The sequence below is a fragment of the Xiphophorus couchianus genome, chromosome 10, assembly GCF_001444195.1.
Source record: "Xiphophorus couchianus chromosome 10, X_couchianus-1.0, whole genome shotgun sequence".
In the NCBI taxonomy this organism is placed as follows: domain Eukaryota; kingdom Metazoa; phylum Chordata; class Actinopteri; order Cyprinodontiformes; family Poeciliidae; genus Xiphophorus; species Xiphophorus couchianus.
In genome coordinates, this window is record NC_040237.1 from 1763013 (window position 1) to 1790391 (window position 27379).

Consider the following 27379-nt stretch of genomic DNA (forward strand, 5'->3'; position numbering starts at 1 on the left):
ATTTTCTTTTATACTTAAAACGTGAGAAAACGAAGATATTAACTTCTTGCATAAGGGGATGGGAATTGCTGCATTTGCAGAGTTTCATCTGAAGCTTCAAAAAGTTAATTTCAAAGCTAATGACAGATGCTAACTGTAAAGGACATAGCATAAACAAGCCAACCTGTTAAATTGTGTCAGTTACAAAGGATCTTCAAGGTCTGTGAACATCTTTTACGTTTTTTTAATCTACTTTTGCTTAACTTTAGCTTTGCTAATATAATTGGAAACAGATTGTGGCAGATTGTGTGGTTTGGTCTTTGAAATAAGGTAATCTGTGTAACATTGGATTTTTTGTGCCATTGACTCTTATGAATGCTATAAATACATTATCATTGTAATTGTGTTTTTATTGAACCACTTTCATTTCTTAATGTTGGAATATCTTCTTATTTTCATGCTTTACCATTTTTATATACAGTATATTTTCATGTATTGTAACGCAACCAATCTGCATATGTATTGGAAAGAAACAGTTTTAATGCATTTTGATTTTGAATCCAAAGTTTTGGCCCATATGGTAGGAGGAGCAACTTAATTTGCTTTATACATTTAATATATTCTACAAACAACTTTCCAAAAAAATTAATAAGTAAAAATCTGAATCAATGTTTCTGCAAATTTTCGACAATTGAGGCTCGAATTAATAAATTACTCACCAACTGCTGAAATTTCAGTGAGAAAGCAGGCCCACTGTTAGCAATCAGATAAGTGGATGCCGCAGCATATTTCTGCAAGATTTTGATTGTTTTATTTCTTCTCTTCTCAAGCTTCCTGTTGAAACAGCCCCATCCTGGGAAAAACTGTAACACTCTGCAAGAAAGCTGAAGGGCCATCATTGGACTTTCAAATTGATCAAATATCCCAAGAAAGTTTCAGAAAAAGTCATAGAAGATACTAGTTTTGCTACAGTGATGTGATTTAATCGTTTAAGGCGGTTGCAGCATGCCTATTAAACAATAATACATTGAAGGGATTTGTCTATGAGAAATGGGCAGCAATTGTTCAGGTATGCTAGCAGAAGCTGGAGTCTGGCTATTAATCTTGTTTAATGCAGGTCATAACAATAAAAGGGTGCTTTATTGCTAAAGATGTTTGTCATGAAGAGGTTGAATAATCAGACCAAAGTTGTCATTGAAAGAGGAATTTTCTCTATAATTTGGAGAAACCACCTGCAATGTTATATTTGTTGACATAGTTCATTTGTTCTTCTTTCATTTATTTAGCTTCTAGTTCATACATTTTGCAAATTAAAAACATGTCAACTTTTGTTTTCTGATGTTTAATTTTTTAAAGCAAGAGAGTGAAATGGATATTTTTTCCCCCTTATTTAACTGGGTAAAACCTCACTGAGACCAGATCTTATTTGTAAGAAGTACCTGGGCAGAAAATCTGCAGGACACAACAAGTAAAACAAATTCATCCATAATAACAATATTTGAATGAATTACAGTATATTCTAGATTTTGTTCATTAGTAGTTTTTGTTGATGTTTCTCATTACATTCAGTTAAAGTAAACATTTTATCTCTGATGCTAAAGGAATCTAAGATTAAAAAATATTTTCCTCCCCATTTCAATAGCCAGCGATTAATCTTTCAGACTGATTTTGGTGGTTTATTATATCTTGAAGTTCTAAAAATATTTAGATTTCAGAACTAAATATAAATGTACAAAAAACTTGCATTTTATCCAAAAGGTGTAGTTTTCTGTGTAAATAATATCCGCAGCTGTCCGTCTCAGCTTCGCCTTTGAAGGATTCCAGATTCATTCTGTTCAGACTGTAATATGATCAGCTGGAGGCAGCGGCTAACTGACTCTGTGACAGCTTTGCTGGAAATGTATTGTGGATTGGGCGCTGATGGACAGCTGCCTTAGGGTACGGCTCTCCATTATGACTACACACACACACACACACACAATTTAAGCAAACCGGAACTGCACACCTATAAACGCAAATCAACAAATGTAGAGAAGCTACACAAGATGTGTGTTCTTAATAACACAAGCAACAGACAAATGCTACAGTATAACGTTGGAGAGTACAGGTGTATAAAAAGTATGCAGACTTTATATCATTTTTTTTACAGTATGTAATTGAAAGCATAAGTGCAGAAATCACAAACGCATCATCTTTATGCACTCAGACATTAATGTGTGTTTCAAACAGCGCGACCTATTCATTAGAAACATTTTAATGATGAAAGACTTCCTTCACAGTTCTGAGCAGGAAAGAAATGATTAAGAGCCCTCATATCCTGATCACCCACGCCTTCTCTTTAGATGCCACTTACAGGGAATTATGCACATTCTTTAAGTGTTAATGGTAGTTAATGTGCCACTTTAAAACACGTATAAGTAATAAGAAACATGGAGGGGAGAATGAAGACGTTGTTAATAATCATTCTTGACTGATTAAAGGGATTTAATGCATAGCTTATACAAACAAAGTACAGTTAGTTTCTAATAATCAGACTTTTTGACTCCTTAAAAGAAGTTATGAGAAATGGTTCTCCAAAGTTTTCTCTGGATGTTTTCAGTGATTTTGTGTGAATAAGCTGCTAGTTTGTGTTAAAAATACATTTAAACTAAAGGAATGAAAGGATGTTATATCTACACATCAGGTAAAGTATTAACAAGCCAAAAACTCAAAACAGTAATCTTACGGCTATTGGTTTTTCATTCCTGTTCTTAAAACTCTCCAGTGTAAATATTCTAAATATGAGGACAGTTTTCAGGAAGCTAATGTGTTGGTTTAAATCATCAATATTTAAAGAGAAGAAGTCATCTTTTTTTCCCCTTGTGGGCAGGAAGACCAACCTAGCAACACCTGACCCTTCCTCCAACATCCTGTTCTCCAGTCTTTCCCATTTTGAAGAGTGGCTAGTTTTAAATTTATGTCTCAGAATTAAAAGAAACATGTCTAAACATGTTTAAATTTTAAACTATTTAAATATTAAAAGTAATGAATTATTTCATAACATTTATCAGACAAGAATAGTTACAAAAGACAACAAATGTGGTATTATTGATTTTGTAAAAACAATTTTTTTTAAGCAAAGATTTTCTTTTAACCACACACAAATGTAGCCTGATTTGAAGTTAGATTTTTTTCAAACAAATATACAAGTGCAAGATTATTCATTTTCAGGGTTTTCATCCATTTGCCAGGAATGTCATCACCTATGTTCAGTGCTGTTTGAGGTGTAAACTATTAAAGAATATAGAGTAAATGTATAGAGGAATATGGATCTCCCTGAGGGAATATCCTTCAAAAAATCTGCAGAACAAATTTTCAAAGCGTTTAAACAAAAACAATTACATGAAAACCTTGTACTAACAAGGTTAAATAGTTTATACTTATTATATTTAATGAGTATTCTTTCAAGAAACATCAAAAGCGATAAAAAGACTGAACTGCTCAGTATAGTACTTACCTGAAAAACGTTACAAAGAATTGGACAAGGTCCATAATACTGTTGTGTTGGGAGAAGGCAATCTATTGGAGAAAAACAGAAGACAAATTTGAAATTTCTGAGTGGTCTAGAAGAAAATCTGCAAAATGTGAGTAATGGTTAATACAATTATATCAAGAAGGGTAAAAACCACAATACAGTTACATTTTTCCATTACACCAAACCTGCCTTTGGACATCCAATAACCTCTGACTGATTTGCCAGAGTTGAAATGTGACATAGTGAGGAGGTTAATGTGACGTGGCACACACAGGTCAAGTCAGCGCTAAGAACCAAGTTGGCCTGTTAAAGGTCACTGATTCACTCAAAGACTTATTAAAACCAGCATTAAAAAAACAAAAAAAAAACTCCACAAAAAATGTCTGATGTAATATTGTGGACAGAGATGAGAACAAGGTAGAAGTTTCTTTAAATTGACATCAAAACTCATTTGCTCAACTGGATGGATGTGGTGTGAAGGAATGGCCTGACCTGCAGCAATCGCAGTCAGGCCTCAAACTGCAATTTACTAAAACACATACAAGATAAAACTAGGAATGAACAATACCTTTTACGATAAAGGTCACAATTACTTAGAGCTGAAAAGGCATTTTTTAGCTAAAAACGCAGGAACCAACTGGAATACATTCTGATTATAATTATGTAACGGACACAAAGTGCAGCCTCTCAGCCCTCATGTTTCCATGTTCAGACTGGATGAAGAGTTTAGGAGTTTCAGCTTCTACAGATGAGCCACCTTCTATTTAAAAAGAGACCAAATCTAACTGAACAATTGATTCCAACACCACTTCATTTACTATTTCTTTATTATGAAATACAGCTATGAGTTTCAATGCGTTTGAGGTGTTATGTGATCAGCAATCACAAATTTGTACATATTTCTCTAGTGAAATGAAAATGCACTGTTCTTTAAAAATTGTCACCACTAAAAATCTGAAAAGTCTGGAGTAAATTTGTTATCTGACCCCCTGTGTTCTAATGTCCTTTAATAAAATGAAGGCTACAGATTATCAAATTATTTTTAAAAATAGCTGAATAATGGGAAGCTGGTCAGAGTCGATGGAAAGACAAACAGAGAGCAGAGGATGTGAGCAGAACTCCAGCTGTTGCTTTTAGAATCTCTTAAAGAGACAGTAACCTTTAACTGAGAACAAAACAATGCACCAACAATTACTGCATAAGTACCGTATTTTCCGGACTATACTTAAAAGCGGCATCTTTTTCTTCGTGTGGTTTTCATGATGAGGGGGTTTGAGTTTGAAGAAATTTCTCCGTTGTGCCTGCTGCTAGAATGTGCTTATTCTAAATGAAAATTAGCGCTTTCTCTTTCCAATTTTGACTTCCAATGATTCACTTGCTAAAGAGCCCCCTGGTGGTTGAAGAAAAATCCAAAGAAAAGCCGAACCGGGCTTTAAGCCGCATGGTTCACAGCGTGGGGAAAAAGTAGCGTCTTATAGTCAGAAAAATCCGATAAATACAGAAAAATGCTAAAAGAAAAAAAATCCTCCACCCCTCAAGACTGGGGTGAGGATTCAACTTCCGGCTGTTGACCTTGTTAATGTTTAAGATCAAAGCGTATCCAAATTTAAAAAGCGAATAAGATGTATTGACTAAAATGGTGTAAAAGAGGAGAGACAAATTCTTAGGATGAAGCTTGGAAACTGCCAGGATATACAGGCAAGAAATTTTCTTATAGTTGCTGTGATTTGTGAGCATTTAGAGGCGTATCTGTACATAAACCTGAGGCTAGAAGGTTTTAAATAAAAACACTCTAATATGGATTGGTTTTACACTTACAAATGAAGACATAATAAAAGCATACACAAATATTAGATTGATAGGAATCTAAATGTATATACACATCACCAGTTATTTTAGTGATTTGTGTATTGTTGCCTCAAAGGCAATATGTCCAGTGAAAAATGAGCCAGGAATATGGTTCATCTTCATTAAAGGAGAGATTACAGACAGCCCTAGCAGCTAAATCATATATGATGGGCCACATCATGGTGACAAGTCATTATCTACTACAGATGCTTTGCAGCCAGTCTGCCCCGAAAACATTTAGAACCACAAAAACAATGTCATCTGCAGCTGTATTCAGTCTCTGATTGGCAACATGTAGTGCTGGGTAATGGAGCACAATTTTGCTTTCAGAGGTGGACCATTTGCGTCACATTTGTTGCTCTGAATGGCAATTCTGAAAAAAGTGGATGGTACGAAATGGCGAAAAGAAAAAAATAGAGGTTACCACAGGTTGTTTAGACCGTTCACCAGCAACCAATAACGACATCACTAATTTATATTTTCTATAACAATGAGCCACTGAAAAGCGATACACAACTAGATATTTATGTATTTTTCACTAATAGTGAGAGAGAGGAGGGTTCTTATTGAGGCTGAGAATCTTTATTGTACTAAGCTGTTCTTGGAAAACTCCATTACCCTCTTAAACTTTGTTCACCTTTGGCTTCTCTCTACGTTATTAACAAGAAGATGAGAAGAGCTGATCTGAAATGCGATGCTCACTGACACGGCTAACGTGAAAAGTACAAATGATTGTTTGGCTTTTTAATAAGTGGGACTCTTCTGTTCTGTGCTTATATAACTCAAAGCAATATATGTAGGGTTAATTTAATTTCAATCTGTTCATCTCAGCCATTCATTTTATTTGAAAACTAGATTAATGGTGCGTAAAGCACATGGTTCCCAAATATCTGTGATGGCAAAATCCATGTCTTAATTTTCCAATACAATTACGGCAGATACTTGTCAGGCTTTGAATATTTGAATATGAAACTTGCAAAAGCCAGAGGAAGAAAGTTAGAACAGATGATGATCTAATGATAGAAGGAAGAGAAGGAAAGAAAGAAGGAAAATGGATGGATAGATGGAAATTATGTCAGGATATGGAATACAAATATGTTTCTACATTTTTTCACTTCTTATACTTCTCCAGGCTTGGAGAATCCTTAAGATCAATCAGATCATCCAATAACCCTGAAAGCAAATGTCAAATGATGTCATTGAAAAATCTCTGTCCATCCTGATTTACATGAAAACAGCTTATTTTAAATGCTTAGACCTTAAAAACAAAGACTAATCTCTTCCAGGTTTCTGCCTCAGCTCAACCGGGTCTCCAGAATCAGTCCAGCATCACGAGGCCCAACCAGGAAAGAAGCCTTATCCTGCTATAGAAGCTATTTGCTTTTATGGCGTAGGCTCGGTCCATAATAAGTAAGTGACTGTCGGCCAGGAAATTTAATAGAAAACTATTACTGGGCCACCTCCACAGATGGACCATCCCCGAAGATGTTATTACCTCAAGGTGGTTCACTCATCTACCATGCGATGTGGTGCGACATGATATAAAAATCAATATGTGGGAGTGGGCTAATTAAAAAAACGGGCATTGTGTGCTATTATTAGTAATCTCTACTCCTATCTCGAACTATCGTATTTCTCAGCAAAAGCCTTCCTGTCTTGCTTAAACAAAGACGGTTAGTAATAGTAGAAGGGTTTATTGAGAAATGGTTGACAATTTTGATGTTTTTCAAATAACCTGCTGCACGTGGTTCCATAAATTTGATCAGAGTGTATCAATGAAATAATTTGTCTACCAATGTAAATTAAGTTGGTGAATCAAAATCTTAAAATTTTTTAAAAATTAGCAAAACACAAAGGTAGATAAATACAATGCAATAAATTGATTAAACATCATGTTCATCACTTTTTATTGGTTTGTAGCCAGGGCTAATAGCTTTCAACATACTAAATTGCAACATTTATTGTTACATTCATCATTACTCAATGTGTATGTTTTAGACTGTGAGGTTGAAGATAATAAATGTAATCTATTTCTATATGTGTATTTCCCTTTAGAAAATATTTTCGCAACATCTTAGCTTAGCACCAATACATCTAAGGTCCTTAAATTGTTAATTTGTTTACATCACACTCTTCTTTGCAATCTGCTTACAAATAGCTGACTCTAATTTTAATTCATAATTAGACGTTGATCCAGAATATTATAATAATTTGGCAACTCACTTTGTGCAATGTTGGATCACTTCCAAAAAATAGATAAAGTGGGTTTTTTACAGTCTAATTGTTTAATTAGACTTTCTTTATCTCCTTAGACTTATGCAGACGTTTGGGGTTTGCAAACCTGACAGAAATACCCTTGAAGAAACTTTGCTCTAATTGGACCTTAGGGGACTGCCTAAGTGGATGGCATTCGGTATTAATCATTTTGTCTGCCACACTGTCACAGGTTTTTATGCAACCCCAAGACACTTGGAGAGAATAAACACTATTTTTCCAGTGATAATTCAAGACCAGTCCTATAATCAAATCCTGACTCATCTTTTCAAAGAAAGCATAAAATGCTAGACGGCATCTAAAAATAAGGTTGTTTTTCACACAAAATCTCCTCCAAATTCAGCCGTCAGGTGTTTCTTGTTACCTGGATCTTGATGGGCCATGAGAAGTTACTGACGTATACATAGAAGGTAATGTTAGGGTTGCTTCTGAAGGTGAACTTTTCACAGGAGAAACTGTCCCTGTAGTCCTTAATGTTCGTTTTTGACACAATGGGAACCTCCTCTCCAGAAATGGTCCCAGCTGTTGAAACAAAGTGTTCATTTTCAGTACAAAGCCATTTAGCTTTTAATATTAAAAAAACAGCAAAAAAAAAAACACGCTTACACATTGAGATGGCGCTGCTTTAGCTGCAACATGTTATTATAAATGCATTAACGAGTTTATTTGTCCATTTCAAACTACAGGAGAGCACTCATGTGCAATTATTATTATTTCTTGACTGCATTTAACTTAGTTGTTGTTCAAAAAACAACACAGTATTGTAGAATTACACATGCCTATTATATTTTATACTAAAATGGATACGATGTGGGTGAAAAGCTCAGCTTGAACGAACGACAAACATCCCTTTTCTGAACTCATGATCCCACTTCTTTATGCATAATGTGATGCCCCAAATTTCCCATTTAATATTCACAGATTTCTGGTAAGGCACCAAATACATCCAGATTTCATATATAAAACAGTTAATATTGTTTGAATGTGAATAATATTGCTTCTGGGTGAGCATTGCATTGCCCATCTTAAAATTAAAAGCAATTTTTAAAGAAAAGGGGTAAAAATAGACCATTTTCCATCTGTCTTAATGTTCCAAATCATTTTTTTTTCTTCTTCATGTCAGTGCTTTCTCAGCATTGATATTCCAATCCACAGCTCTGAAACAAAGCACTGAAAATGACAGCTTGAGTGTAACTACATGAGCATGTTTATCTTAATTGAAATCACCCCCCCCCCCCCCCCCCAACTAAAGGCGCCTCTTGCTCTTGTCAATTGTGAAGAGGCTTCTATTCCTTCTGAGACAAAACATCTGTGCCAGGGAGAAGTGGGGACTCAAATTCAAATATTAACGACGGCGCACTGGAAAAGTTAAGGTTGGCGAAGAGAAGCGTGTGGGGTTAACGTGTTTTAGTGGGGAGAAAATGTCAGTGTTGAAGGAACGGAGAGAGAGCGCCAGGCGACTTGGGAGGAAGAAAGGGAAGGCGGGAGATAAACAGTGGCACCGGACACCTGCAGTGTCCTTGGGTGTCTTTCCTCAGGGGACCAACAGCAGCAGGGACACCGTAAATGCCAACATTTGGTTTTGTTGTTTCTGCTTTAAAATATCAAATTATATGTTTGCTGTAATGCAAAAATCAACAAAATCCCATACCGTGAGAATTCTAAAAACCAAAAACTCTGAACTAAACTACTTCGTAGGGCAAATGACAGAGTAGACACAGAAAACTTAAAAATACTCAAAGCTTTAAAGCCTTTTCATTATTTTTTTAAACATACAAATTTTAAAATGCCAATTTCTGAAACAGACTTTTGGAAACCATGTATCTCTAAATGGAATTGCACTTTCATTTAGAGTGTGATGGCATGTTGTCTGGAACCCCAGACTCCCTCCGTCTGAGTCTGTAAACAGAAAACAGACTCTTTCCTCGACAAAAAAAACCTTTCTAACAGGAATATGTCAGACAGGTCTGTCTCCACTTGTTGAGAACACAAAAATAACTCAAAATGTGGGAAATATTGCGAAAAATGAACAGCTAAAAATAAATAATTACTTTTTTTCAACAACACTTTATTCTCCATGACAATGGAACAATTATAAAATAAGATCTAAATAAGGAATAACCCAAATTGAGAGAAGAGGACACAGCACTGTTTATGTCACTGATATGACAGGTAGCTCCAGCACTGAGTTGGCAACCAGGTGATCTTAAAATGTTGTTTGTGGGCATAAAGTTTCTCAGGTAAAAAAAAAAACAAAATTTTGTTTCAGCCTTATGGTTTTTGCGTGTCCTCTGTCGAGATATCTGATCAAAATGTTTGTGCCTGTCAGAGGATTGCTTTATAGATCAAAATTAATAATTATTCTGTACAAAAATCTTCCTACCAGTTTTTCAATAACTAAAGCATTTAGAGAGCCAAATGTATGACAGATTCTAAATTTCTTTGATCAGTATTTTAGCTTCCATTCTAATTTCCAAAACTTCCTGCCTTGTGTGCTTTTTTTATTTTTACTGAAAACATGGACATGGACATCAATGTTGCTACCAAAGGTGACAGGCCAAATAAAAATGAAAATAAAGGTTGTAAAACTGATAGTGTATGCCCTTTAATTATATTTCATACATGTATTTCATTCAATGTGAATTGTTTCAGGTGAAATAAGCTTATTTTAATGACCCAAGCTAAACTAAAGATATACAGTCTGAACAATCATGTGCACATAATAATAATAATAATAATAATAATAATAATAATAATAATAATATTTGCATGCAAATAGGAAATAATTGGTACTGTTCAAGCGACTTCTGCAAAATGCCACTTATCTGTTAGGTAACTATTATTTGCAAAATCTAGTGTTGAATGTATCTCAGAAAAAAAATACTACAATTAATTTAGCTACAACTAATCTATCATCCTTGTTTAAATTGACTGATGATTAAATTCAAACTAATAGGACTGTAACTATTATGTCTACTTAATTTTAGTTTGCATGAAATAACAAAAATAAACGTACCTGTTGAGCCCACAGACCACGTGATGTTGAGGTTAAAGTTGTTTGATGCATTGATGGACATGTCTAAATTCTTGTTTGCCTTAAAATGAAAAACATAAATCCAGATCTTGTCAGGGAGACAATATGCACAACAGCAAAAAACAGCACGTCAACATTTTATTTTAGAAAAGCTAAACATCAACAACTAACTATGATCATTACTAATGAAGATATTTGATGGAGCGCTAAACAACTACAAATATGAGATCTGCTCTTAAAGATGTTACCTGCTCAGGTGAGGCCATGAAGTTAATGGCGGTGTAATGCTTGTCATCCTCCTGGATGAGGCTGAATGTGAACTGGTAATCAATGAGGAGGTTATCTATTGAAAAGACGAAAGTAAGAAATATAAATGTGATTGGCCAGGAAAAAAAACACAGGAACAAGTCTGTCTGGGAGCGTTTTGAGTTATTTACAAATTCTGAAAATGTAGATACTAAGTTTCCTAATGAATGTGAATGTCAATATTAACATAGTATGAATTTAGTGAAACTTACTGATGATGTCAAATTTATTCAGAGTTACTGTGAATTTAACTGAGATAATATTCAAGTTATTGTACATGTATAAGTCCATCCATTTATCTCCAAGACAAACGCATTAAACTCAATTTTCAGTTACTCCTTTAAATACATGAGTCTGGCTAGTATGTCTTTTATGCGGACAAGGTAGGATTATCAGTCAGCATGCTCCAAAACTTAACACAAAGCAATCCATAAGAGGAAGAGCTCACTAACAAACCCTGAGACAAAGCTGACCACTGTCAACCTGAGCATGCTATGTTAAATCTGTGCTCAATGGCCTTTTTGACTGCAGGGAGTGTCGTGTTTACATAGCAGAATAACAAAGCTCAAGGAGCTCCAATGGTGTCCAGAGGTCAAAACAGGCTCCGGGCTTCTAGTTTCCTGTGTCCTCCTCCTCCTCAATGAGCCTGTTGTCAGGCTATGACATTTTTAAAAGGGACAAAGCCTTGGCAAAGGCTCTGAAGTCAGTAGCGGAGTGCTGAAAGACATAACAAATCACAAAGAACTGCTGCAGCGCTGTGAAGGACACCCCATCATGCAAATAAACACAGACAGCAGCATGAGCAGGAACTGAAGCAGACGTGTGCATCGTGCACCTCCATAGATACTCTTCTTACTCAAAAGTTGCGCTATCGTTTCGTTACCTTTCTAAATGAATAAATGAATAGGTGTGAGATTGAGTGAGTAGACAAGTGGAGAATTTTGACTCCTCCGTCTCCTTGATTAGCTCAATCACTCACTCCCTGTGATGCACTTGACATTTTCACGACAAGTCATTCTGTCATCGAACAAGCGCCCCTGGTGCCAAAGTGTTAAGATGCGCCATCTGCCCTGAGCGGAAGAGTGCGAGCAGAGAAGTGGGAAGCAATGAAAGACTAACCCATAAAACGTGGATGTGTGTGTGTGTGTGTGTGCGTGTCCAGCGGAGAATTACTCACAGTAACAGGTTCCTCTGAGTGGATTGCCAAGGTAACGGTTTTCTGAGTCACATCTGCAGCAAAGAATACAGAATAGAGAGAAGCAGATGAAGATGAGCGCTAACAGATTGAGAGCAAAAAACAACTCCTTTTATCAGGTGTGGTGTATGCCAAGTGCCAGCACATTAGCTCCTGCTGTTGGCACCTCATCAAGCCTCTTAACTTCTGACATAAAGGAAACAATCTGACAGCTGATAGAACAGACTTTCTCTCAACTTTCATTAAACTTAAACAGTGATGAGAAACACAGTTCATCTCCCCCCAATTGCAAATCAAAAAACATGGTACTGAAAAAAATCACTTCAACATCAGTTCTCACTTGATTAAGAAACAAGATACGACATTGGAAAGGGTGTTGAAAATAAACAAAGAAATGTCTTGGAAACAGGTGAAACTAGATCTAAGCATACACTATGTAAATAGACGCCTAATCTTCTGCGCTAAATGGCAACACATCTGTGGATATATTTTAAGGCACATCGTTTGACTTTGTGAGAAAATTATAAGAGATATTATAAGAGATTGAAGGAAGAAAGTTCTGGACCAAGTCTGGTTCTTTCTTGGATGCAATTTCCAGATGCATGATGCATTATAAAAATAATCACAGGCCTAATGGAAACATATCCTTCTTGGCATCTATGCATTGTAACTTTATATGAGGATTAAATCCAAACAACACACATAAATTGGGAATTGTGAGACAAATGTCTGTTGTACTTTTTTTACTAAGGAAAAGCTGCACAAGCTTATCTACTATAGTCAGCGGTGATGACATGGAAGGGGAGAAGCATCGTTTCCTACAGCCAAACACCTATTTCTTTAGATAAAAACAAAACAAAAACCATCATTATCTTCTGGGTTTAATAGATTCATAATCTGATTTTGGAGAGTGATTTCCTTTTTATTGGGTTCTGCATTTGAAGCCATTAAAAGGTAGAACCCAAATGGAAAGATTATTATTATTTTTTACTAAACTAAAATGTCCTCAGCAGTGATGCCGTTGGCTCAAACAGCTGCAGTCAAATTGTGGCCTCAGCCAAAACAGGCCAACTTTAAATATGAAGAGCTGCCAAGTAAAAATGATTTGTTTATATCCACAGTGGGATGTCAACGGTTCTGAGAATATGTGTGCACATTAGTGTGTTTTATCAACCTCATGGCTTTCCAAAGCGCACTAATCAATCCAAGCATATGGTCATGTTCACTGGACTGCATTGCCCTTTATCTTATTTGAATGCATCTCTCCGCTCTGAATCTCGGTTGTTTATGCCTTGAACTCTTAACAATTCACTGTGAAGCGAAGTCTTTCTCCAAAGTTTTATCCTATATGAGCTGGAACTGTACAAAGAAAGTGAAAGTGGTTCTAAAAATTACCTCTCTCATCGCTATGAAATAACTATGCTTCGCAATTATTTCATCTTTCAGATGACTAATTAAACTTGTTAGAATGTGAAAAATCAGAGGTGGTGGTGAGGAGTCAGAGAGGACGGCGGCGGCGGGCGGGCGGGCGGGCGGGAGGGAAGCCGACTGAGAGACAACAACGCCGCCGATGATGAGGAAGAGGAGGCGGCTGTGAAGCGGTGTTACATTATAAAACGATCGACTCCAGTTCTTAAAATAATTCGGCAACACTTCAGGAAAGCTGGCGGGAGTTTTGCGTCACATCTAAAAACTTAAATAGTTTTTGCTGTTCTCGCTGCTTGATGCTAAACAGGCAGAATGTTTTGTTCCCTAGAACAAAAAAGAGATGGACAAATGCTGCCACAGGCTACAGGAAGCTTAGGGAACGTCGCTGAGTATTTAAACTTCCTGGCATTTAGAGGGCAAAATCCACACATCCACTTGCTCATCAGTATAATTCAGCTCCTCGACTCATTCAGTATCTTAATTTAATCTACACTGGCATGCAACCTTGCACGCGTCCAAACTTCAGGCAATCCCCCTTTGCTGTATCTTAATTTGATCTAGACTCAGCGTGAACCTTTGTCTGTGCCCGTGCAACCTATGAACGCAGGCTACGGTGGGCACAGAAGCGTTTGTTACCGCCGCTGCCTCCTGCATGAGAAATTTTTCTGATTAAAGTATCTATCTAAATGAGCAAAAAGAAGAAAAACTTTCCTGATGACTGATCGTCGTAATGCCGCATAGACAAAATCATTATTTTTTCCACCCTCAAAACAATTATTATTCTGCACTAATGCACTCTTTGCTTCATTAGTACAGCTATTATTTCAAGTCTTAATAGCAGCCGTGGCTTCAGTGTAAGCACAGGTGGAAGCCTGCATGTGTGTTCTTTGTGCACTTTGCAGCCTTGTGGTTCGGTCTGCTAATCACTGCACTAGACTGCATTTTCTGGAAGAAGAAATCAATGTGGCACTTTGTCGATTGTGCAAAGTGTTATATATTCAGTATTACAGTTGACAGAAAGCATTGAGGATTCACAGAGGTCTTACTCTCCTGCAGCCCCTCTTCATTACCTTCAATACTTCAGAGTTTGCCTCAACACTAATAATAACATAGAACGTTAGAAACCACAAAGCAAGATTTAATGATTTTGTTTGTTGTTCAAGCATTTTACAAGTGTAAAGTTTAGTTGAATTAAAATTATTTATTTATTTAAAGAACTGGGCAGGAACATTACATGCAGATCTTGGTCATTTTAACAATATTTTGAAGAAATACTGGGATCTACCTTGCTTTCGTTAGACATAAACCAGAATGGGAGGACAGTATGATATGCTAAGCTGCTAAAATAATGTAACATATTGTTTATTACTGCTAAAAATATAGCCTTGGTGCCTAAAGTATGGATATCAGCAGCATATAGTGATGCTTTCACATTATTTGCAAATAGTTCATGCCTCCTCTCTGACCCAGTCACTGTTTCCTACCTGAATACCAAAATATTGAAACACAGTCTAAAAGCTGTGGCAGCTTCTTCTATGCAAATTTAGAGCTTCTTCAAAATTTGCATAGAACTTTCTGACTCAAGAATTCTTTCAGAAAAGAAAAATTGTGAACTTTTTTTATAAAGCCATATCTCATTACAATGCAAAAAAAAGGAAAAGTTTAAAAGGTCAGAGTCAAATATGCAACTAAATAAGTGTAAAAATAAAAAATAGAAATACAGGATAGTGCATGAGATTTTATTTCCAGCCCAGGTATTGGCAGCATTTGTGCAAAATAACCGAGAAGAAAAACGTTTTATGTTAAAAAGCATGAATGCTTGTTCAGCTTTTCCTGACCCATCCATAACTCTTATTGCATTATCCTGCTTACAGCTGTAAAAACAAGGCTTAGAGGAAAAGGTCCTCCCACACAGCTGGAATCCACCGGATCAGCACAAATCACCCTGGATGTGGACTTTCTGGGCGATAATGCAACTGATCCTTCGTCGTTTGCACCCCCCCATCAAATCAGCAGCATCACCGCATCCGAGACTCCATATGAGGAAACAGGGCTGGCTCACAGAGATCTGACATCAACGCTCCACATCACGTCATGAGAGCCATGAATCACCCCGACTGAATTAATCACACACATGAATCTCATTGTGTAATTGAAACAGGGCGGCTGGCAGTCAGACGGTCTCAAAATGAGATCCTGTTGATTTTATTTGATGCACAAACAGCTGTTTACGTATATCTGACAGATAGATTTGTTTCTGATCTGAATATACTAATACTAATACAGAATATTTAATTATTAATTTTCTTATCTAATAATATAATTATGTAAGAAGCTTATTTTTCTAAAACTGCGGTCTTTGTTTTGTTTTTTTCTGTTTTAATAGGTGATTCCTCATCTGTTTTTTTAAGAACTTTGCTCTGTCAATGCCAATTTCAGTCTGTTTAGATAGTAAACGGATAATATAACATTCTATAAAAATTTCATTTAAAAAAGGCTCTTCCTGCATACCTGCGGTGAGCCATCATTAACTATTTATAGGACACACTATTCCTGTGTGTGAGGAAGCAGTCGCTGTGAAACAAGTTTAATAAAATTTTAAAAGAAATTACAAAACGACTTGACAGTATATCATATTTTATTAGCAATTGGTACGGCATAACCACCTATTTTCTCAAATGCAGCAGGTTTGTTAACAGAGGCTAAAAGATCAAAAGGATAGATTAGATCCTTAGTAATAGTCTTGATATTTAATGAAAAAAGAAAGTTTTTCTTTTTTTCATATATTGACCATTTCTAACTATGTCAATTTATCCCGCAGGATGCCTTGATGGACGTTGGAAGCGAGGGACGGCAGAACTGAACGAAGCAACTGCGATTGTTTTCCCAAGTTGGTTTTGCTAACATTTCTTTTATTTGTTCAAGTCTGTGGAAGCAGCACGCCTAGTTGTGGCTCAAAGACTGCGGTAACAAAAACTAAAAAACATTGGCAACTACTATTCAATGTTGTAATCTTTCCAAATCGAAAGATTTACGATAAAATGACAAGTTTGGGTTTGCATCCGTGTCTGTTTGTGCAGCTGATTGCACAGTACCCTAAAACCATTTTTACAATAAAATTAACTAAATAAAAACGATATTAGACTACCCACTATCTGCATATGGAAAAGCTTTACAAGAATTGACAATCATTGGTTGTTTTGACGTCCGTTATGGACAAGTGGACTGCTTTCTGAAAAAAGTAACAATATGTGCAAACAGCTAGAATCGGCAAAGCTTATGGAAACAAGCTTAAGAATATAGGAAAATATCAAATAAAAGATCATTTTTACATTCATTTCTTGAAAAAAAGAAGCAAAAATTGTATAACTGTTTTCCCATTTGTAACTTACTGAGCTAAATTTCAATTATAACCTTTTTTCTTTATCAATATTCTCTAAAAACAGCAACAAGTGTTTTGTTTTAAGCTTTTTGAAAAAATATCTTCAGCCTGTCTTTGTTTTTTTTTACCCTGATGCTGAGTTGATGGTTCATAGGAAAGGCGTATTTTGGCCAAAACCAGGGTATGGGGTTTCAAAAACTGAAGAGATAAACCAGAGTGTTTGTTTAGATTCAGATTTTTACTGAGTTTGTTGTACTCACAGCTGGCACTGGTCTCCTTTGATCCCCTTGGTGGTGCAGAAGCACTTGCCCGTTAACACCTGGCATACGTTTGCGTGACCGTTGCACTTACAAGCTGGAACAGGTGACAAGAACAGATGGGGGGAAAGATTGATAAGAATGAGCATTAAAAGAGAGAGAACACATCCATGAATAGATTACTGACAGTACAAAATACTCTATCAACAATAAGTTGTTACAAATGTTTGAATTGAAAACACCTGAGAGAGAATTCACATCCCATCATTCCTACAACCTTGGCAATTGTTCTTTTCTTGGCCTGTTTGTGCTAAGCTAGGCCCCAGATTCTTGCTGTTGCATCAAACACACGACGGAAATTGATATTGATCCAGGAACGACGATAAACAAAAGCCTTTCCCAAAAGATTGGGTGAACTTTAAAGATCTAACAGACAATTGAGAACCTTCCCCACACACCTTACCCCCCAGCTGTGTATGTTTGAGACTCTGTATGTGTGAGGAATGTAAAAGGTGCAGCAATAGATGGGTAGACTGGCTGCTAAAGTGCTTTGACAGAGGCAGGCTTTTAGGTTAGCATTTGAAGGAAAATAAGAGACCCCTTTATTTTAGTTCACCGAGTTTAAAACACTGAGAAGATGGATTACTGAGGGGTCAGTGGGCCTTCTACCCCCATTCCCAAATTCTAACATGGTGCATATAAATATTTTACATGACTGGAAAGCTTTTAACCAAGTGTCTAAGTTCTTGCTTTACGACGTATTCTTACTGACATACTGCAACTTAAAGATACCATCCAGATGAGTATTTTTTTCCACCAACAAATTTTGATAGTATAGATTTTTACTGGAGGGTTTCACAAAAATACAGAAAGGTGTAAAAGTAATGCTAAAGAAAAAAAAAGAAGATATTTCTGCTTTGAGCTTATTTTGATTGATGACATCACAAAAGGAACAATAATCGCGCCACTTGGCTAGTAATGGTAAGTAATATGCAGACCAAATTCTTGACGGAATTTGAAATATTAAGAAGCTTTTGAGTTTCAAGTATTTAACCCTTAAGCTGTGATGGATTCTGCTGAGTTTGGAGCAACTAAACAAAACAGTGACAAAAATTCCTTTTAGATCTTTAACTTGAACAAATCAGTTTTCCATCTGACTGGTTTCTGTGCAGGCTGCATGGTGCAGCAGATCGTAGCATGGAGTTTGTATGTTCTGCTTGTGCGTGTGTAGATTTTCTCCAGGTACTCTGGTTTCCTCCGACAGTCCAAAAACTTGGATGTTGGATCAGTTGGTTTTTCCAAATGTTTGTCTTGTGAGCTTTTCCTAACAGCTTTGCTCCTTTCTGACTTCTGACAGGAATTCTTGCTCATTTCCTCACATTTTGCTTGTCCAAAATGAATTGCAGCAAAGTTTGACATGATAATCTTCCTTAGGTAGATGCCGTTTTACCAATTGACATTCTAAACTTTATTTGAATGCACTATATCATAATTACAGCATAATTAATCTGAGTTACATTCAAATGATTTTGATTCTGGCAATATAATTCTGTAGAACTGACTTGATAACACATTTCTGTAGAAATGGATATGAATTGAGTTTTTCTTAAGTGCCCTAAGATAAAATACATAAACATTCTGAACAGAAGCTGAATTTCCTCTGGTGCTCACTGGAATGTGTATGCACAGCAGAGATAACTGGAAGAGCTCATTATTAGATGGCATTGCACAAAGTCAATGATTTAAAACAATTAAATGGGATTCCCAATATATGAAATGGATGTGTCTGTTCCGCCAAATGCCTGGAGAATACATTTGTTGTGAATTTGTGCAAGGTAAACAAATTAAATAGAATAACAAATGTCTGATTCCCAATTTTATTTTTTTTAAACAACTTGAATTGATGATCTGATAAGCAAAACTGATCATTTAAATCTGGGCCAAGAATCTGCACAATTTTATGGAATACAGGCAGTCTTAATTTAGTATGAACTGAATTAAAATCATGCAAAGAAAGAAGGAAAAATACAACAATAATCCAACTGTACCAACTCAAAAGAGCAAATTATTTCAGTGTCTGAGTGTGTAAAATCTCATTTTTTTATGTTTTGTTTGGGAGGAAGGAATGCTTCATCAATTTAAATTAAACTGTGGATTCATAGACAAGTTTCAATGACAGGTCTGGATTTACTTCAGAGGAAAATGAACAAATTCCAGAAAATTTTAAAGGTGTGCAGCTTTACAACTACGTTACATGCATCAGAAAATGGTCTCTAGGGATACAAAGCTCCCACGGCGATATGTTTTTGAATGTGAATGTGTGTGACTCCTGCGTCCAATACTTCAAACAAATGCCTGGGTATAATTTCTCAGGAATTCTTTTTATATTTCATGTCAAAACACATGAGGGGGAAGTAAATCTCATCTTTACAAGGAACCTGCAAAACCGTAGTTCAACCAATGTTCAACTCATTCAGTTGACAGATGCAGAAAGACATCAGACAGCTATACTGTCATTCCTTTGACTTAGTGCCAACTCCTGTGGTGTGACTGCAATCATTCAACGCTTTAAATTTTGTGGGAAACACAGCATAATCATTATCTACATTGAAAACAGTGACTATGTAGAAAGTATAGTTTGCAACGACTGAAGAATAATTTTCTTCATTTGGCAGCAGGCTTAAGATATAAATCTACTTTTATCCTCACCTGAATAAAGAAGTCTTACAAACAAGGCAAAAACTGAGCACCACACCTAAGAAATCAGTAAAGGAATGAAAATGGGGAGCTTTTGTTGAAACTTGTCTCACCATTTTCAAAGTGACTTTGGATTACCGGTACTCTGTAAATTATTGTGACTGTGTAGGCCAGAAAAGTGTCCGAAAATGTGTAAAACTCACCTCATAAATTACGTAAATTTTTTTTTAAGTAATTATCTTACAGCCTGCTGCCAAATGAATTTCAGCAAAGAAATGAATAGCAAAACAGATTTCCTACAAATCCTTGATTTCATCATTTCATACATTTCCTAACTGAAATGTTTTAATTTTCTGTCATTTTTGCAACATTCTGGACATTTGAATAGAAAACATTCACCATATTGGGTTGGATTATGTGAATGTTCCACGAGACTCAAGACAACACAATCCGAGTGAAATCTATTGATGGTTTATAACAAGCTGCCTTGGATTTAACAAACCGGGCTTAGATAATCCCACCCCATATGTTTTTTTTTTTTTTTTCAAATAATCAAAGATGAAATGCTTTGTTTGACTTCAAAACCAGACCCAACGTTGCAGCAACACGTCCAGATTATGTTCGTTGGTTCAGAGGAAAACATTTACAACTGGAAGCACAAAATAAATAAAGTCAAAGGAGGTGCAGCACTCACCCTGGCATTTGCCGCCATTGGTCGGGTCTCCGTGGTAACCTGGCATGCAGGTCTCACAGTGCGGACCGGTGGTGAGGTTGCGACACTGCTCGCACACACTGCCGTTCACACACGTGCTGTGGCCGTTACACTGGCATGCTGAAAAGAAGAGGAAGTGTTGGTGAGAAACAAGGCAGACAGAAGATGGACGACTTTAAAATGCTTTTCAATACACCTGTCTGAGTGTCATGTGGGCGTCGATTTGGGATTAGGGATTTTGCAGCTATGGTTGTTTTTGCTCCCCAGTAATGATAGAAACCCGTTAATGCTGTCAACAACTTGCGTCTGCAATGTCATATTAATTATTTTTTAATCAGTGCTGCCATTTGGAATTTGCTTTATTGGAACAACTTTTAATTGGCCTCTGGATACATCTACAACTGAAAAAAATTTTAAAAAACTTTAGAAAATTAGGTCATTGCCTTTCACTTCAATGTGGAGCTTTCCAATAATCTGCAGCGGAAAACAACCAAGCACCATTTAGATGATCAAATTACCACTTTCAAAAGGGTATATTATTATCATCCGCTAATGTATAGTGAAGAAGCGAACAAAGAGGTCACATTAAAAAAGAAACAATAGCATAAGGTTGCACAGAGTCATCAGGGAGGGATTAGTTGCATTCTGCAGCTGAAACAGGATTCCAGTATGGAGATATCACTTTCAAACAAAAATCAAAAAGCCAAGAATCTATACCCAATAATGCAGCAGATATACTAGAACTTCAACAGGCGGCACAGAGTGTAGTTTACTCACCAGGGCAGTTAATAAAGGCCCACTCGAAGCTTTTGTCTTTGGGGCAGCTGGTCGGCTCCAGGTTCATGTCATGGGATTGGCTCTGCTGGCCTTGCTTAGCCACTCTTTTCATGGGCCCCCGATAGGAGCCCTCCATGCAGAGGCCCTTCCCTGTGCTGCTGGGGTCCCCACACCAGCCACACTCCGGCTGGTCCAAGCACTGGGAGCACGTCCGCAGTCCAGAACAGTTCTGAGCTGGAGGGGAAAAGAAGCATAAAGTCACTATTTTGTATGCTTTAACTCAATGATGTAATTGATCTTCACTGCAAAAAGAAGTATTTTTGGTCTAGTTTATAGTGCAAGTATCTTAGTGCACTTGAAATGAGTTACTTACAAGAAACTTTTCAGCAAGATATAGGAGCTTATTTTAAGTAAATAGTTCCTTAATATTAACAAAAAGTACTTGTTACATTGGCAGATTTCACTTATAATATTAATATTCATCAATGTTAAGGAATTATTTTACTTAAACCAGCTCCTATATCTTGCTGAAAAGTTACTTGTAAGTTAGTTGTGTCTTATTTCAAGACACAACTTGAAATAAGATATTATTTAGGATAAGATACTTTCTCCAGAAACTAAGATTACTTGGTAAGACTTTGTGTTTTTGCAATGTTTTTTCAACAATGAATTTTCATATACAGCAGTCTTGTTAAAGTATTTATATTTCCTGAATATATATACATGCTAATAACATTACAACCACAAACCTCAGTATGAATTACAGACCATTAGTCAACGACCAGAATCCTGGAGTCTGGGGAACACAGTGGACGGGCCAGGAAGAACATTGTGGAGATGCTTAAACCGAAAGACTCGCTACTCAAATTGCACAAAATATTGACTAAAAAGAGAGACGGCTCAATATAAATGTGCATCACATTTGCCCTACTTAGTGATTATACACACAAAGATTTGAAATGTTGATGTGACACAAATTCAGCTTCAGAAGGTCCTTTATTGCCACAGACCTGATCCTACTTGCAAGATTTCATTGAGATTTTTCTAACACCTGAAGTTTCAGAAGATTGAAAGTTCTTTACACAAAAACACAAGCTGGTTAAAGAGTGAGGCACTAAGAAAACTGACCAGAAAGAGATGAGGAGATAAGAAACAGCACAATGTTCGGCTGATGGTGTCCGAACCACAGACAGACATAAGAGGAGAATGCGCCTGAAAACACTAAAACTTTCACATTTCAGTAAAGTTTCAGAAAAGGGATTAAATGCGCTGCATATCGTGGCACTTTACCCTAACTTTAGAAACCTGAAGGAGAAATGCTGTTTCGCCATCTAAGAGACTCTTAAGGACACTTCGATTGCGTGACAACTTTTCAAAGCCACCACTCGGCTGCTCAACAGACACCTCAGTGGAGAAATGCCGCCACTATTTTAAGATGACAAACATTGAGTGCTTTTACCTCAGTTTATGTCAAACAAATCTCCAGCTATTCCGCTAATGGATGTGAAACTATGACAACACAAGAGCAATCAGAACAAAGTAAGGCCATTTAAGTTTGCTTTCACGACAGGCCAGAAGTGGAGGATTTCTGCGGAAAATGCTCTTGGGAAAAAAAGAAGACATTTGGATGAGGACTCTTGCTTTGCCTCAATATAAAAGCATGTTGTAATACACAAAGCTCCATTTACAGAGATCAAATGTGATGGCTGGAGGTGTCTTCAAAAAAACAAACACAAAAAAATGTCTTAAAAAGATTAGATAACAGGCTCTAGATGCGATAAAAATCGGCCAGTTAACTTTGCAAAAATGGTTTCTTATGTTATTTTCTATTGGTTGGGGAGAGAAATGCTTGCTTTTGGTTACATTACATTCTCATATTGAGTTATTTATGCTATACAACTTTCAATTCAAAAACAGAGGGCTTAAATTTATTTAGGTGTTTCCAAATTTTAAAATGGTCTGTATCAGAGTCCCTGTCTAAAATCAACTCCCTTTAATGGTTGTTGGTCTAAAGTCTGTGAGCCACGGTATTAGGAGACCCGTATTGCCCTGTTACATAAATTCAATTATTTAAAAAGTGAAATAAAATAGTTGTTCGCTTTTGTACTTGCAAAAACGTGTAAGCTATGTGTGTTATTTTGTCAGTCCAAAGATTATGGGTTTTCCCTTCTATCAATATTTCACAGCAAAACATCAGGCCTGCGCAATATATTGTGAATATGTCTCCAGCTCAAGATTTTCTGATGTTGTGCAGCCCTAAAAAAAAGAATAACTCGAATACAATCAAAAATCATACTTGTACTATTCACAAAAGCATAACCTAAGGTGCTATTCAAGTCATTAAATGAAAAGCCCTGTATTTGTTTTACTTACATACATGCATACATATTTTTTTCCATTATTTTTATACACAGAACTAGATACCTAACGGTCTGCCTGTGTGATATCACCTCCATTAGTTGCGATCACATAGCTACCTGAGAGTTTGTAGAGAGCAGCCAAAACACTAGTTATTCAATTTAAAAATGTTGAGAAAAGAAAACAAATTTATGACACTGTCTGGAGAACTTCTTTTGTAGGTTTTATTTGCATGCACTTTCCTGGAACCACACTGAAATATGCTACAGAAAATATCAACAAGTCATATCAAAACAGAGAGAATAGTAGCATTAGCACAGCACTTCAGTAAACTGTGAACACATCAGTAGGAGCAAGACATGAATTATCAAAGTGAGAATTTAGATAATTAGCTTTTACTCTGTAGCTCCATTAGAGCTGTTGTTCGTCATTACCAAGTCTTTCAGCATTTTGCAATCGGCACAAGACAAAGATTTAGATGTTGCTGCAGCTAACTTTAGGGGGGGGAAACAGTGCTCAAATACCATTCCAGTAAAATGAAGCAGGGAAAACACACTGCAGCAAGATAAACTCAACATGGCTTTGCATGTTTGAAATTTACTTTAGTATATTCAGTTTTTTAGAATCCACGATGATGCAGAAACTACATTTTGTCTAATTGACTCTGATCTGAGAGGGGAGGAGCCCAAATTTCACATAATCAGGTTAAAGGAATTTCTTTAGTTGGAAAAGTTCCATGTTTGTGAAAAACAAATAACTACTTGTCCAAGTAGTCTGCAAAAAGAGCATTTTCTCCACTGAAAGCACCAAATGCAACAACTCTTGTAAAGCACAGTAATCATCTGTGCCACTGCTGCATATTTTTCTCCTGCACTTGTGGTTTCAAATGCATTTATATACAATACCCAGCCTAAACAATACATTAAAGCACACACTCAAATTAAAGAAGGAACAAAGAAAGCAGGTACACAAATTCAAGATCGAAACCGCTTTTCGACTTCACCCAGGCAAACAGAATGAGGCGGAAACAAAGGGAATTTTTAGAACAACCTTCCTTGTCCTTCATGCCAACAGAGACTAATTCCTCAAGACAAATATCCACAGAAAACAGAATCTCTGTGTTGCCCAACACCAGCAGACACAAATGAATTTGAGACAGCACTCCTGGGCTCCCTAAATTTGTTACTCGCTAAACTGATCAGAGATTTTTCTCAATGTGACACAACAGTGGAAATAATTCATACATCACGCACCAGCACCAAACCAAAGTGCTTTGTCGACCTTCAGGTGAAGGAGCTCCCCAATCAGTTTACTGCTGGGTAGTCAAAACGTATTTTCACCTTCGTATCTGTCTGGTATGTAATCTGGCTCTGTTGCTTTTTCTTTTGGTACATTCTATGTGTGTAACCTGAGTAAGACTAAAATTTCATTAAACACTCTTTTCTTTATTTGTGAAACAGGAGTTTAAAGCACCACCATGAAGAGAATAAGAGTGTGGATTTAAGAACAGGTTCCTGTCAATCAAAATCAAAGAGCTAATAGCTTAGAAATTTGTTAAACTGAGGCTAGGAACAAATGTTCTTCTAGGTTAAGAAATTACTTAACTAGTTCTGTCTTAGATTTTCTAACCTTGTTAATCTAGTTTTTAAACAGTCTAGAAATTATTTCTGTTAATCTACTCCATCCTATCTCAGGGCAAGTTCATCAGTGATGAGGGTATAGAATTTGCATAATGACTATTGAGAAGCAACAGTGGAAAAGTTACATCCATTAACATTTTTAAAACTAGTGTGCAATAAAATAGTGACATCAAACTAAAGAATCCAGGAATGTCTGAGGAAATATTTCTGCTCAAAGCCTGACTTGAATGAAACCAGCCAACACAAAACTCTTAAATCTCTAGGTAGGGTGCTGGTTTTATAGGTCTCCAAGCTACTGTACTTTCAGCATTTCTCCTAAATGAGAAATTGTGGTACAGGAACAATATGTTCCTGTATATTGTTCCTGTACCACATACCATAACAACATACCGGAACAACATACCATAACATGGGTCAAATCACCTTTTTGACCCATGTTTCTAAAACTAGTCAAACTCAATTTTCCATCACTCATCAAAATTTTGATTGGTCTTTTTTTACCAGAAACCCTTTACCTCTTTAAACCGAACCTTTGCTTTTATATTTTTTGCACCACTTAAAACACAAATACAAACAACATTCACCTTTGTTAAAACAAAACCATTCACCGTGTCCCTACTTTCCATTCCACTCCAGCCACTATTTCATCATACAAGATTACTTAAAGGCATCTTAAGGTAAAGAGTCCATCTAAAGCGCAGTCAGCAGGGACATCAGCAGTAGGGCATGAGTTTATATGCAAAAGTAATTGACCATTAAAAGCCAAAACAGCTTCCAAAGTCAATCACAGGAAACTAATGCGATTTTCCCTGTGAATCAAACACTTCAAGCCGTTTTCTTCCCCGTAACCTCTTCTCTCTCTCTGTGATGAATATCGACTGATTACAGAAGCCAATCTAAGAGAACTTATTGTCCCTCGCATTAATGTCAGACTTCCAAGATGACTCGCCTAGATTAAATGCATGGTGAGACACTTACCCATACAGTCTGCAGTCTGCCACTCCAAACACTGGCCATAGGGGAAGGAGATCACATATGCATTGGAGTCCACACAGCGCCGTGTGCTGCCACACCACATGCACTCCATTGCTTGGCTGGTACAGTTGGCGCAGTTTGTGTGCAGCGAGCAAGGCTTCTTACAAGACCCACGACTACTCTGATTGGGGTTCCCTGCAAAAACACAAAACAGTGAGACCTTAAGAAAACTTCACTTACGTAAAAACATATTTAGTTTCACAGTATCTGACGATATTTGTCACTAACCAGTGGCTTTTTCACAAATGAGGCCATGAGCAGTTGCAGTGCACGGATTGGCCCGGAGGCCTGAAACCTGAGGCTCCTCCAAGTAGGCACAAAAACCAGAGTCACTGGGCTCTCCAGGCAGCCAGCGCAAGCTGCTATTGGTGAAGGGGGACATGTCCTCCCAACCCCAATATGACACGTTGATCTTCCTCAAGCCCACCCAGGGAGACAGTCGCTGTGGGAACAGAGCTGTAAGTTACTGCATATTTAAACAAAAACATCCCAAATGCTGTTCAGTCACGCTATTATAAAAAAAATAATAGGAATAATTGCTCCATTTACACCTGGGAAGCAAAAACGCCATTAAAGGTCTGCTAAACATAATTTCACAGATATGATTACTTATTTGCCTCCAGGATTCAGCTTTTAATGTAATGGGAAAATAATGTGGAACAGTACATCAAGGTTCTGCTGGGAACAAACAGCAAAGTTTGAAACTAAGCAGACAGACTGCAATTTAAATCCTCATAAATACAACATGCATGACAAACTCATTAGTGGGGTTTCTCAACTCTTCTGCAGCTGAAAGAAAATGTTGTAAAGTCAAATAAAGAATTAGCAAAATGCCCAAATTTTCATTGGCAATGAAGAGATTTAAAATAGAACATTGAGAGATTCAATAATGAAAAATCTATACATTGTTTTAAGAAAATGTAAAAAAGTTGGGTAGAGAAGT

The 27379-nt window shown here is 36.7% G+C and overlaps 1 protein-coding gene across 1 annotated transcript in view; it reads right to left on the reverse strand.

Annotated features, from left to right (window-relative positions):
- atrnl1b (attractin-like 1b) overlaps positions 1-27379 on the reverse strand; it is a 65779-nt gene that overhangs the window by 19014 nt on the left and 19386 nt on the right. Inside the window, exons 16-25 of the mRNA XM_028029569.1 lie at positions 26665-26878; positions 26380-26571; positions 21404-21637; positions 20609-20746; positions 17221-17314; positions 12133-12185; positions 10898-10992; positions 10632-10710; positions 7980-8137; positions 3476-3537 (exon numbers count right to left, since the gene is read on the reverse strand). Coding sequence (XP_027885370.1) covers positions 3476-3537; positions 7980-8137; positions 10632-10710; positions 10898-10992; positions 12133-12185; positions 17221-17314; positions 20609-20746; positions 21404-21637; positions 26380-26571; positions 26665-26878 — 1319 coding nt within the window. The remainder of the gene's footprint in view (positions 1-3475; positions 3538-7979; positions 8138-10631; positions 10711-10897; positions 10993-12132; positions 12186-17220; positions 17315-20608; positions 20747-21403; positions 21638-26379; positions 26572-26664; positions 26879-27379) is intronic.